Here is a 12,992-nt window from a genome sequence, read left to right on the forward strand (position 1 = left end):
AAACTACAGTAACCATGGTTCACTTGGCCTACATTTCCAAAGGTAATGAAAGCAAGTGAATTTTTAAATTGAAAATTCCAGCCTCAACAATTTGTTGCTTTGCTTTTTCTCATCTAGTCTGCTTTGTAAAATTATTCATAAGACATTTTTATCACTGTGGGAACCTTTGTGCTCCCGGACATGCCCCGAGTGGAGCTGACATCCCTGCGGCCTCAGGACCCCTCTCTGACGTACGATGGCCTAATTGTTCATCTGTCTCTCCTCCATTCAGCATGGCACCACACTCCTCATGGTCGCCTCCTACGCTGGTCACATAGACTGCGTGAAGGAACTCGTTCTCCAAGGGGCGGACATCAATCTCCAGAGAGAGGTAGGTCAGGTTCTGCACTTGAAGAAGAATGACCCAGGTGACAGAGGCTCAGAGTTTTCACAATAGTGACTTGTTAGGAAGGGCAAGTCACTGCTTTTCTCCTATGTGACCCTAAAGCCCAGATTTCTGACTTTGTTGTGCCTAAAATAAGGCTCAGGAACTGGCCATTGTTGTGCCTAAAATAAGGCTCAGGAGCTGGTTGTGGTGCATGTGCTGCAGTCCAAGGTGCCAAACCTCTAACCATGTTCCTTAAACACTCAAACATTTCTTCCCAAGCTTAAATCAGTTCTTCCTTTCACTGGGATGAGATGCTACAGAATTTATAGGATTTTCATGGAGATCATCAAAGTTTTAGAACCTGTTCTTAATGAGGCTCACCTGATAGACTGTCTCAACCACCCCTGCCAAACCACGTTTTCAAAGGATTTCTCTGACTGGCCATGTATTAAATAAGCTCTCCCTGGAAAACCCATGTGGTGAGCATCAGACTAAAATGTGAGCCTTTTCCCACACCTCACTCAAGAGCGATCTCAGGAGTTCCATCTAGCCTAAGGATCCATTCTTGGTCCACTGCAGAGGACCAATGGGAGGCCAGGGCATTCTGACATACTTTGGAATTCAGGTCTGAGAAGGGTCTATATATTTCCAAGCCGATATAGGGCCCGGGAAATTAACCTTCATGGAGACACATGCACAGGTCATCCCTAGAGGGAATCTGACCTCTCAGTTCACACTGACTCAGACCGGAGATGGGCATCCTGGGGCAAGCTCCAAACTAGACTGGAGCATTTGGTTTTCCTTGATCCACTCTTATCCGCAGGCCTGCCCTACCATTGATGTTTCAGAAAGGAGTATTCATCAACCAAACTTTCATCAAGCAATGCACTCCACCTTCCAGGCTGGACCACCTTCCCTCCGTGGAGCCATTTAAGGCACACGAGGAGTAAGGGCTGGATGTTTCACAGGGCTTCTAGAAGTCCCTCCCATCTCCCCTCTGACTGTCCCTTTGGCCGTGGATCATGGGAGAGTGACATTTAATGGACAGAATCTGGAGTCTGGTTCTCTGTGGCCCTGGATCAGCAAGTCCGGTCTGTTGAGACGAGCAGTACAAAGAGACTACAGCAAATCCAACCAGTCTTCTCACAGATTCTTCTGCGCAATTTCCATAACACTGGATCATTGTTTTAGGTTATTTTCACTTCAGCAGCTAATTTTCTTCTTGGAAGAAAATGTTTGGGCCCATTTAGAATTATAGTTTAAAATTACCCTAATCTTTTTATTTTTCCTCTTTGCTATACAGTCTTTTTTTATTTTGACTTTAAAGAAGAGACAGATTTTCTCTAATAAAAACAGTATGATCCAGATCTATTTACTCAAAAACTTTATCCTTAAAGGCAAGTTCAACATGCAGAACAACTGAGAAAAGCTGAGAGAAGAAGAGAAACATTCATTTGATTTCCAGCCAATGTATAGCTTTTATGGTTTTATATCTGGTTCCAATTGTGCAGATAATGTTTTTGAAGATGCAAACTACTGTGCATTGAACTCGGTGGCCCTTGAGGACTTACCAAAGTGTGCCCAGTTTACAGGTAACCTGTATGGCTCAAATGATGACAACTATGTAAGTTCCTGGTGGTTCCCTGAGGCCATGGGTCTGGGACAATAGATCTGCTGAAGCAAAGAGAGGCCCCAAGCTCACCTCCTCTGTTTCGGAAGCTGAAAGTGCTTAGCAGTGCTGTGGAATTTATATAACGGGCTTTTCTACCTTGATTCGTTTGTAATCCATTTTGCAATATTAGGATATCTGTTGCCTGAAAAAGCACCTGCCGCTGTTTTCTTAGGTTGGCTATCTAGACACACAGAGCTTGCTAGAGAGACAAACTGGAAGCTGGTGGTCCTCAAAGACCATTTCTCTAGAGAACCAGCAATAGTGGCTGAGTAAAACCGTCAGGCATAGGAGCTGCACACGCAGTTGTCACGAAGCCCTGGGTGTCAGCAGCAAAGCCTGTGCATCTAAGACCTCTATTCACAAACCAGACTGAAGCCTCGCTCCTACTGTCTACAGATTACTGCATGCATGTGCACAGTGACTAATAGTATGTACATTCCAAAGCTGGCTCAAACTGCTGTAAATGTGATTTTTGTAATTAATGTATCAAAAAAGCGTATTGAAAAACAAATCCTTTCTCTTCATGAAGAAACAACTCCTAGAAATGACCCTTAGTAGTTTCTAAAATTAACGTCTGTTAAGAAGATGAGAATTTTTCTAATCTAGCCGAGTTTCTCCGTCCCGACCTTATTACATCTTAAGGTTTCTGGAAGCCAGCATACTTCACTGCACGAAGGCAATGGGTGGATGCTTCCCACTCGTTTTATGGAAACCAAGGAGAAAAGCACTCCTGCATCGCAGGCCGAAAGGCTCTGTGAATGGGCACATCACCTGTGCATTCCTGGCGTTGAGTCTACTTGGGGGCACAGTCTGAGATAGAGGGTTGGGTCTAGGAAGGTGTCAGCAGGTGTCTTACCACAGTTGTGGGCATCATTGATGCTGTCACACACACATATGTTCACATACACATGTGAACACACTTTTAAGAAAAAGATTCATAGTGATCGGTAATACAGAGGACATGCTCTCCCTGGCTTCTCACACCTAGGTGAGAACCTAACACTGTAAAGCTCCCAGCTAAGCCATGGAAAGAGGGTTTTCTCTTCACTGTGTCTGGGAAAGTGTAGTTAGCTTCATCCTACAACACAGCACTAGACTGAAGAGCATCTTTATATGACAAATACATATTGCTCACTAGAGTGGTGTGGTGATTTTGCTCATATTATACAATGACTTGGGTACCAATCTTTGAGTAGTTTGTAAAAGTGCCTAGGAAGAAAGGATGCTAAAAACTTGTGTCTCAGAATATCATCGATCAGTTTAATTATGCTGAGTGAAATAAGTCAGACATAAAGATAAATACCTTATGATTTCACTTATATGTCAAATCTGAAGAGTAAGAAACAAACTTAAATGAAAACAGACTCACAGATACAGAGAACAAACTGGTGATTGCTAGAGGGGCGGAGGGTTGAGGGGCTGGGTGAAAAAGGTGAAGGGATAGAAAAGTATAAATTAGTAGTTACAGTCACAGGAATTTAGAGTATAGCATAGGGTATTAAAAAAAAAAAGGTAAGTTTAAAATTGGAATCAGACTGTTTCTTGTTAATACATCCTGTTTGGGGAAATATTTTGAACCTATTCGTACACAGGTTGCTTTTGACTCTGGGGTGATAAATTTGTAACCAGAATTATTCTCCATATGAAATAATGCCAGCGTAATCTAAATACTGTACCAAGCATATTAGTTTCCCACGGCTGCTGTAACAAATTACCACCAACTAGGTGGCTTAAAACAACGGAAATTTATATCCTCATGGTTCTGAAGGACAGAAAATTGGAAGTGTCCACAGGGCCACACTCCGTCCGGAGGCTCCAGGGGAGAATCCATGTTTTACCTCTTGCAGCTTCTGGTGACTGTTGGAGTTCCTTGACTTGTGGCCCCATCACTCTGACATCTGCCTCTGTGGTCACATTGCCTCTGCCTCCTCTCTGTGTCCGATATCACTCTGCCTCACTCTTTTAAAGACACTTGTCATTCGATTTAGGGCCCATCCAGATAAGGCATGATAAACTCTGGCTCTCAAAATTCTTAACTTAATCCCCCCTTTTGCCATATCAGTAATATTCACAAGTTCTAGATATTAGGATTAAGACATATCTTTTGGAAGTCCACCATTCATTCCACTACACCAAGAATAAAGTTTCCCTTCATCTTACCACTTTTCTGACCAAGGAATATAATCAGTTCAAATCTAGCCCCTTCCTAGGCTAGAAGGTTTGTATGCAAGGATATTGTTTTGTTTCATTTTGTTCGGAAATGTATAAATCAAATGTAACGTAACCAATGTCTTTTAAAACGAGCCTCTCTCTCTCCCAGTCAGGTACAACTGCCCTGTTCTTCGCTGCCCAGCAAGGCCATAATGACATCGTGAGATTTCTCTTTGGATTTGGAGCATCCACTGAATTTAGAACTAAAGTAAGAGAACTTTCTTGATTTCATACCCTCTTGAAGAATTTCAGCAATCATGAGCACTCATTTCTCTTCAGCTATGATACAGATTTGTGCTTCCCTTTTTACATGATTTTCAAGCCCGAGAAGGTGAGTTCCATGAAGTTCCTTGTAATGGTTCACGGGTCATCCTAGGAACTCAAAACATGACATTTTCACTCTAGGCTCACGATTGGAGAATTTTATGGGGAATTACTTAGATTCTTTTTTGCGCTAGTAGTTTTCTACTCTGGGACACCAACTTTTGTTACCAGGATGGATACAGTAGCAGATGCTTTCAACTTTCTCTGTTTTCATGTGCTTTTTTTCTGCTTCAAGCTTAATCCTAGTATTATGATAGGAAATTTTGGAAGTATTAAGCCGATCCTAGGGAGTTAGAGATTTCTAAGGAGAGTGATTTGGCAGGCAGTTTACTTTCTGAGATGTCCTCACTGAAATATATAATATGTGATTACAGTTTATATAGTTGGGCAAGGAATAGTGGTTCTTTCTTTAAGGAAGTCATTGATTCTTCATATGGGGCATGTGGTTAAGAAAACAGACGGCAGAAAGATTAACTTTATGTTCACAAATGATTTTACATGATAATGTCTTTAGTAGGAGAATTTGAACTGCCATAACGATTTTGTAATTGTCAACTTATTTCTTGCCTAATTATAACAAAAAGAATTGATGAAAATTTGCCCAAGTTGGAAACTTTGAAGTTTTCTCAATTCATTGTATATGACATTTCAATATCAAGGGAGTTTCCAGTGGTTTTTTTCTATTGTGATACTATTAAGTAGATCTGAATATCAGCCAGGTTTCTGTCTTTTCTGAAACCTGCTGTTGGACTTCATACATGCCTCCAAACACACTGAATATAATATACAGTAATTCAAAATATAGGTGTGTATATAATTATAACTAACATAAAAATAAAATCATTTTATTTTTCATTGTAAAAGTGATACAACTAAAAAGAGAAAGTAAATTTCTATAAACCTAAATTTCAACTCTTTGAACTAATTCAGAATGATCATAGTTGGCCATATGGCTGTTTCAGCCTTCTTGGTTAGCAAGTTAGTGCTGGCTTAAAGCTTTTGTACATGAGCCAGTCTGTGCTGTCCCAGAAATCCATGGAACACAGGGCCTGGGGGGAGCCATTCTAAATGTTTCCATTAGGTCAGCTGCAGGTGTCCAAGAGCTTTCCATGGGAAGAAGAGTGTCGGGAGGCTTTGAATTTTAATATGGTCCTGTCATCAAAACTGACTTTGTGTCAACAGTTATTCTCATTGTTATTAAATCTACATCTCCAAGAATGTATTTTTAAAAATATAAGCTATCAGCTCTTCTATGACCATCATCATATTATATCTATTCTCTAAACTCATCAGGCAAAGAGCTAGGAAAATTCACAGACCAAAACTTGGAAATGTTAGTGCTCACAGCTGCTATTAAGCAATTTCTTGATGCCCACCCACCACTCCCACACCCTCACCACCACCTCAGCTCTCCAATCTCTCTCCTGCATTCCCTGCCCTTTAAAACACAGCTCTACCCGACCATGTATCACGTCCCTCACTGAAGACTTACTCGGCCACTTGCATCCTCCAGGATCTCACTTGCCTGTGAATGCAGGATCTCTTCTAACGGTTTCTCCAAGTGAGGCCCACCTGCCACATGCTCACCACAGTCACCTCACATGACTGATCAAAAGGCCTATTTCTGGGCCTCACCCAAGACCTACTAAATCTGAGGGTGGAGATCTGAGTGTAGCAGGCATTTTGAATAAACACTCTAGGCCCAAATTTTAAAACCTCCACTATCTTATGTTTGTGATTTGCATTTTAGAACCAGATTACATGTTCTTGCATTATTTACAATTAGTTCAAATGTCCACATACCGATTCACAGAGACAAACCAATAAATATCCCAGGTGGGAAAAGATAATGCTTTAGCTGCAGGACCTGAGAAAAACCATTAAGGGTTTTGACTGACCACAAATTCAGTGAGTCAGTAATGTAATGTGTTGGCAGAAAGGTTAATTCTAATTCAGGCCACAGAAATAAAAGTAGAGTAGATGGAACAAAGGAATGTCCCACTCTACATCAGACCACGCTCACTTCATAGTGCTCTGCTTAGTCCTAGGGCCCACATTTTAAAAAAGACCTGGACAAATTGGCACCTGTTCAAAGGAAAATACTAATTAGGGTGGTGAGAGGCACATGGAATATACTATAATTATCCACTCTTTTAATGGATGCAGATCTTGTCCCATGAAGGCAGTGGCCCCAGAGGGTTACCTCAGAAAAGCACCTTTATCTTAGAGACCTCCGACTGGGTGGAACCACAAGGAGAAGCCAATGTTTGCCAAGAGGGTCTCTGGCCAGAAGCCACAGGAGGCTATTCTGGTAATTCCAAGACAGAACTTATTGGTACAGACTTTCTGTTATTTGTTTCCTTTATTGAGAGGCAAATAGATGATTCTGCATTTGACATGAGAAATTTCTATTTTTATTATTTTATTTTTCAATTACAGTTGACATACAATAGTATATTAGTTTCAGGTGTACAACACAGTGATTAGATATTTATATAACTTACAAAGCAATCACCTGGATAAGTCTAGTAAACATGGGAAGTTTCCAAATTAATTATAATCACTTAGTCAAACAATGGGAATAATAAATCACAAGCAAGTCATCCAGTGTACAACCTAATGGTGTCCTTAAGATGAACTTTGCTATGATTATGCAGAAAAAGTAAGAGGAAAAGTGAATTTGTTATTATCTATGAAGAAATTCTTTTCCAAAGTTCTCACTATATGAGGAGCATTTGTTTGGTGAGATTTGTGCTTGGACTTTCTGATGTGTTTATGCTTTGCATGTCTGTAGGACGGGGGCACTGCCCTGTTGGCTGCCAGTCAGTACGGGCATGTGCAGGTGGTGGATACCTTGCTGAAGCACGGAGCCAACATCCACGACCAGCTTTATGTGAGTTTGTTTCAAGGGGACCTTAGGTAGACACTTGCTTATTCCCTCATCACAAATACCATAGCAATCTAAATTTGAATGCCAGAAGTGCCAGTTTCAAAAATATTTCAATGACCAATAGGATTTAATCTGAGACATCAAAGGAAAAATACATAGTTAACCAGATGATCTTCTTCTGTGTAGAAACCACAATCTTATTTACCCATCTTTGTTCTGCCCTTTTAAATCTCTTACACATGAAATAGTTCATGTACCTATGCAATTAGGATCTTCAAAAGTCATGTGACACATACTTATTCATAACATGATGAGCCCAGCATATGGACTTGCTGAAAACCAAAATAAATTCTGTTGTGGAGTTATTTGAGAGGAAGAGCACTGAAATGGAGAAATCAATTTATTTGGAAGAGAAGCAAGGTTAGGTGTATAAAGACCTGTGAAATACATGCACATCAACGACCTTTCAAAGGCATCCACTGCTAGTATGGGTCTGTTTGCAGCTAAGTGGCAATTAACACATTTCCCAAGCGTTCTTTTAAGTGATTGTCATTGTAATTCCTAGGATTTATGGCAAATATGATTCTGGTTTTGTAGGAGAAAATAAAATACGGGGAGATGAAGTGACTTGACAGAGTATCATAGCAAGGAGTAGCAGAATTCCTGTTTCCAGTGATCTAAAAACCATCTTTTAGGCTATCCTACCACTCAACATTTAGTCCTTATGCCTAGGGCACCATATACTTTCACAGACATGTAATGGGAAGTGTGGGTGTGAACTTGTCCATTTGAATATCCTTTCCAGAGTTTACACAGTTAACTCTAACAAATCATAGACCTCTTCGAAGTACATAGCAACTAGCCTTACCCTTTGCACTTCAAAATCTGCAACACTCTGATCGTGCAGCATTCCCAGTCGAATGACTGAACTACTTGGTAATGGTCTAAAGGAGTGATTCTCAACTCTGGCTGCCCATTAGAATCACCTAGAGAGCTTTAAAAAATACCACTTCCCAGGCCCACCCCTGACCAACTAAGCCGGAGTCTCTGTGGGCACATCTTGAGCAATAGATGGTTCTGATGTGTGGCCAACTCTAAGAAACCCAGGTATACGGCTTTGGCTGTTTGTTTGGCTGTACATAGCTGTAGTATATGCTAGTGTGTGCATGACCGTATGTATGTGCAGGTTGAGTGGGAAAAGCCCAAGACTTTGGAAAAGGAAAATAAGTTGTGATTTTCATAGCATTACCATTAGCAGTCAGCAATCCAAACTGATGGTGGGTATAGAATTGTACTGTTAGGTGATATTCTTCCCTAAAGGCTCATTGGCATGGCACGTAATCTTAGAAATATAGAGTTTGGGGAAAGCCCATTTCCACAAGAAATTCTTCTCTGTTATGAGGTGACTCGAGAAATTTCATGCACCAGAACTTATATTTTCTGTTGACTTTTACCCTTATCTAAATATTCCAATGTAAATGTTTCCATTAAAAACAATTGAAATATTGGAAATCTTTGTCAATGATCTCTGAAAACTTCTAGGAACATAAATTTGTAATGCACAGTAAAAAATCTAATGCATAGATAACCATTTTAGAAACTCGTTAAGAATTATCAGCTGCTAAGGGCATATAGAACTTTCTGCGGCAGCGCGGTAAGGAGCAGTTGAAATTTTCATCCCCATATCAAAGGGATGCTTAAAAATCTGTACAGGCTGATTAATTTTTTAATGATTGCCTTGAGGGGAGTCTGGCGGGTCAGCTGACACCCACTGGAAATCCAGCACCCTCTACGTGGTTGGACTTGCAGAGAAAGGTGCTTTGTATTTTCACTTGTGGTTAGTGTCCTGATGGGAGGGTGGTAATTAGCTGGGGTAGCTAGATGTTTTCCACTAGGATGCGCTCGGGTTTTCCACTGCAGTCTAAAAGTAATGAAGCTCGCTGTGCTCTGTGCACGCTTCCATATGAAGTGAGCAGCTGGGGAGGCTGCATGCTCGCAACTGACCCATGTAGCATTGAAATTACCCAATGACACATCTTTGAGAAAAATGAAATGACCAGAAGATGTAGACACTCAGTTTAAAAAAAAAAACAAAACCTAAAAAAAAATTGGAAACAAACACTTGCTTTGGGCTTTTGTGCAGGATTGCTTAGTTGCACGGTAGGTGTTATGGGTGTCTATTGGGCTAGCAGGGAGCGAGTTCATGGATATTCTTATGAGGGCAATTATTCTGAAAGCGTTGTGTGTTTTAAAACTTAGAGACATTGTAGGTTGGGGAGATGCAGATAAAGGAGCAAGAATGAGAAAAGAGTAAGGAAGATCTAATTCAAAGGATACATTTACTCCTGTTTAAGAAAAGCACACAAAATAGGTTTGGGGGATTTGTTTAGTTTTGGTTTTCATTAACAGACTTTATTTTTTGTTTGTTTTTAACTAACACTTAGCTCTTAATTGACAAAAGAATTGTGTTAAATATATGCATTTTTAAATGTAATTTGAAAGGGGATGGACTCATATCATGCAACAAAAACAGAAAGCAGCTAATGAGAAGTCTGTATAGATAGGAGAAAAATGGCAACTGGATATTTGGAAAACCTGGGTGCTATGACTAGATGTATCATAAGCTCTAAGATCAAGATTTTGTAGCGGGAATAGTCATTATATACTTATAACTTATTCTTATAAAACTGTCTATTTTAAACTTACCTTTCAGCCTGACTTAGTGTGATGTTTTAGAATCATTCTTCAAAGAATAAAACACTAACCATGTATGTGAAAAAAAGAGGGAGATGGAAATGGAAAATTATATTAAATGGATGTACTTTAAAATGGAGTTTCTTTTAAAATGTGAAAGATGATTTTTTCACACTTTCAATTTGCTGTCTCTCAGGATGGAGCCACTGCACTCTTCTTGGCTGCCCAAGGCGGTTACTTGGATGTTACTCGATTGTTATTGTCTTCGGGAGCAAAAGTCAACCAGCCAAGGCAGGTAATGCCTACGTGTGCAGGGAAGTGGGCAGGGAGGGTCTGCTGTCCTCCAGCAGCTCCTACCTAAGTCAGCTCTGGGCGTCTTTAAACCCTATTTCTTCTGTGATGAAAGTTAATCTTTGATTAGGGTTTCTCCTGTTTTTTGCTTTGCGCTCACTTGAAATCAGGCTGACATCACCATTTACTATTTTTAAAACTTGGGTGTTTGGTGTCTGAGGTCGAGTACACACTCTGCCACCTCCTGTTCAAATAAATTATGGCTACAATGAGGTAATGAGAGTAGGCCAGACTGGGACATAAGTAAATAGAAGCGCGTGAGGTGGCCTTGTCCCTGCCCAGTCTCTGCTGATGTGCTGCCTTACCTCTTACTCCCACTTCTTCCACCAAGCCAAAGAGGGGCCCACGGGAGTCATTAGCAGGTCCCACACCTTCGTGTTGAGACATCATTTACCAACACCAAGCTAATTTCTGGCAAATCAATTAATTCACACTTAAAGGAACAGAATTGCAAGGTAATACAGGCCACACTTTATAGATGGTGAGGACCATCCAAATGTAAGGCATTATAATTAGCTTCTCTTATGTAGGAACTATTTCTGCACTAATTAGTTTGTTTTTAAGAAAATATTTCAGATTAAGGTAACATTGCTTTAAAGATAGTTTTCTAGAGAGAAGTCAAGTTGACTTTTTACCGGTAAATGACACCCAGGCAGACTCTCACTGTAACGTGACCTGCTTTGACAATGCTTGCATGTTCACATAATGAATAGATATGGGAACCTTAAGGTCAATCCAAGCTCTTGGCCATAGGCTTCTTCAGTCTTAAGAAAGTCCAAGTGCATAAAGAATCTAAGAAAAGAAAAAGCCTTTGGGTAAAGGGAGTTTGAGGTCAAGAATCCTGCATTCTAAATCCAGTCTGCCAATAGCTAGCTGTGTGGTTTTGAACATGTGAATCAACCTCTCTGGACCTCTCTCCCTCTATCTGAAATTTAGGAGGCTGGGCGGGATGATCCTGATGATCTCTTCAACTCCCCAATTTTTGAGAATTGTCATATTCAATGTTCGGTCAATATTTCTTGAGCACTTAGCATATGCCAGACACTGCTATGAATGTAAGGTTATATTTTTAGAATTTTAAAAATATCCTTAGGTTTAGATGGCCCTAGGAATACTTATGGGAAAGAAAGCTTTTAGAAAAAGTTACACTTGCATATTTGCCAGAGTTGACATTTGGGGATTGGAGCTTAATTTTTTCTTGTTGGTCTTTATTTTAAAATTGTTGAATGATTCTGAATCAGTCTTCATTTTACCAAAACTAATAAAAACAATTGGTTATTTTTAGATTGCATAAGTTTGACTCGGAGGCCATTATTGACAGTATAGTTGTGAATTTAGAATGAGAGATTATGAAGATTATGAAGTCTCTCCTCTCTCTCTCTGTACATCCTTCTAAAATAGTTTCTGACACTTTGACAAATCTATTTATAAAATAAGTTCTATTATTCATATGCCTAAAGTACTGTATGAGAAAATCAAGTTGACATAAGAGATTATATATCAAATGTTGCATGGATTGTGTCCATTTAAACCTAAATCGAGCCATGTGATGACATAGAAACCAAGAAGTTAAAAGAATGAACCAACATTGCCATGGTAGCCACAACACACCACAGTGTTTTTTGTTCCTCAAGAGTGAGGATAACCGGGTCAAAGTGGATGACCTAGTCTGACTCTGTTTACTGAAAGTGGATGACCTAGTCTGGGAGTGGGAGGAATCTACCCTTAGGTCAAGGAGCAAGTGACATACCTTTCCAAAGGTTACATTTAATGTGATTGTTTGTAATTGTGAGAGCCCAGCTCTGAAAAGATTGTTATTCAAGAACAGGGTGTTTTATAACATAAGAATTGCTTTGGGGGAAAAAAGCAATGGAATTTTCCCTTTTTATAAAGCAAGGGTCCTCAACCCCTCAGCCACAGACCAGTACCAGTCAGAGGCCTGTTAGGAACCAGACCGCACAACAGGAGGTAAGATAAGGGGCGGGTGAGCCAGCGAAGCTTTATCCGTATTTGCAGCTGCTCCCCAGCACTAACATCACCGCCTCAGCTCCACCTCAGATCATCAGGCATTAGATTCGCATAGGAGCACAGGTCCCTAGTGCCAAAAAGGTTGGGGACCACTGTTTAAATATACAGAATACTAACCCCACTTTACCCTTTCTACCCCACAGCTACCCACTGTACCTATAAAAGCCATAATCTTTTTACTGCCTGCCATGAGCTTATAAATAAAAGGTCAGTCTAGTCCAAGTTCTGTCTTCTCTAAAAGGGTAAACTCTGCGTATTTAATTTCACTCCAGAAAAACAGGTAGTGTCATAAATATAGCAAAAGTGATATCAGCCTAGCTGCCTTTGTTATAGTTATGAGGAGGTTAAGAAGAAAAAGTCTAATTAAAACTTTTCATTAAAATGGCCTGCACATGATAGAATATTGTATAGGTAGGGCATTTGGATATCTTCTATTATGAAATCTCAGCTGATGC

At 40.2% G+C, this 12,992-nt stretch overlaps 1 protein-coding gene across 4 annotated transcripts in view; it reads left to right on the forward strand.

Moving 5' to 3' along the window:
* Positions 1-12,992, forward strand: part of ANKRD29 (ankyrin repeat domain 29) — a 44,000-nt gene that overhangs the window by 13,387 nt on the left and 17,621 nt on the right. For all 4 annotated transcript variants that reach the window (XM_039844461.1, XM_039844469.1, XM_039844476.1 and 1 more), the window contains 4 exons: positions 272-370; positions 4,360-4,458; positions 7,369-7,467; positions 10,355-10,453. In XM_039844461.1, coding sequence (XP_039700395.1) covers positions 272-370; positions 4,360-4,458; positions 7,369-7,467; positions 10,355-10,453 — 396 coding nt within the window. The remainder of the gene's footprint in view (positions 1-271; positions 371-4,359; positions 4,459-7,368; positions 7,468-10,354; positions 10,454-12,992) is intronic.

The sequence above is a fragment of the Pteropus medius genome, unplaced genomic scaffold (assembly GCF_902729225.1).
Source record: "Pteropus medius unplaced genomic scaffold, Ma_sr-lr_union100, whole genome shotgun sequence".
Classification (NCBI taxonomy): domain Eukaryota; kingdom Metazoa; phylum Chordata; class Mammalia; order Chiroptera; family Pteropodidae; genus Pteropus; species Pteropus medius.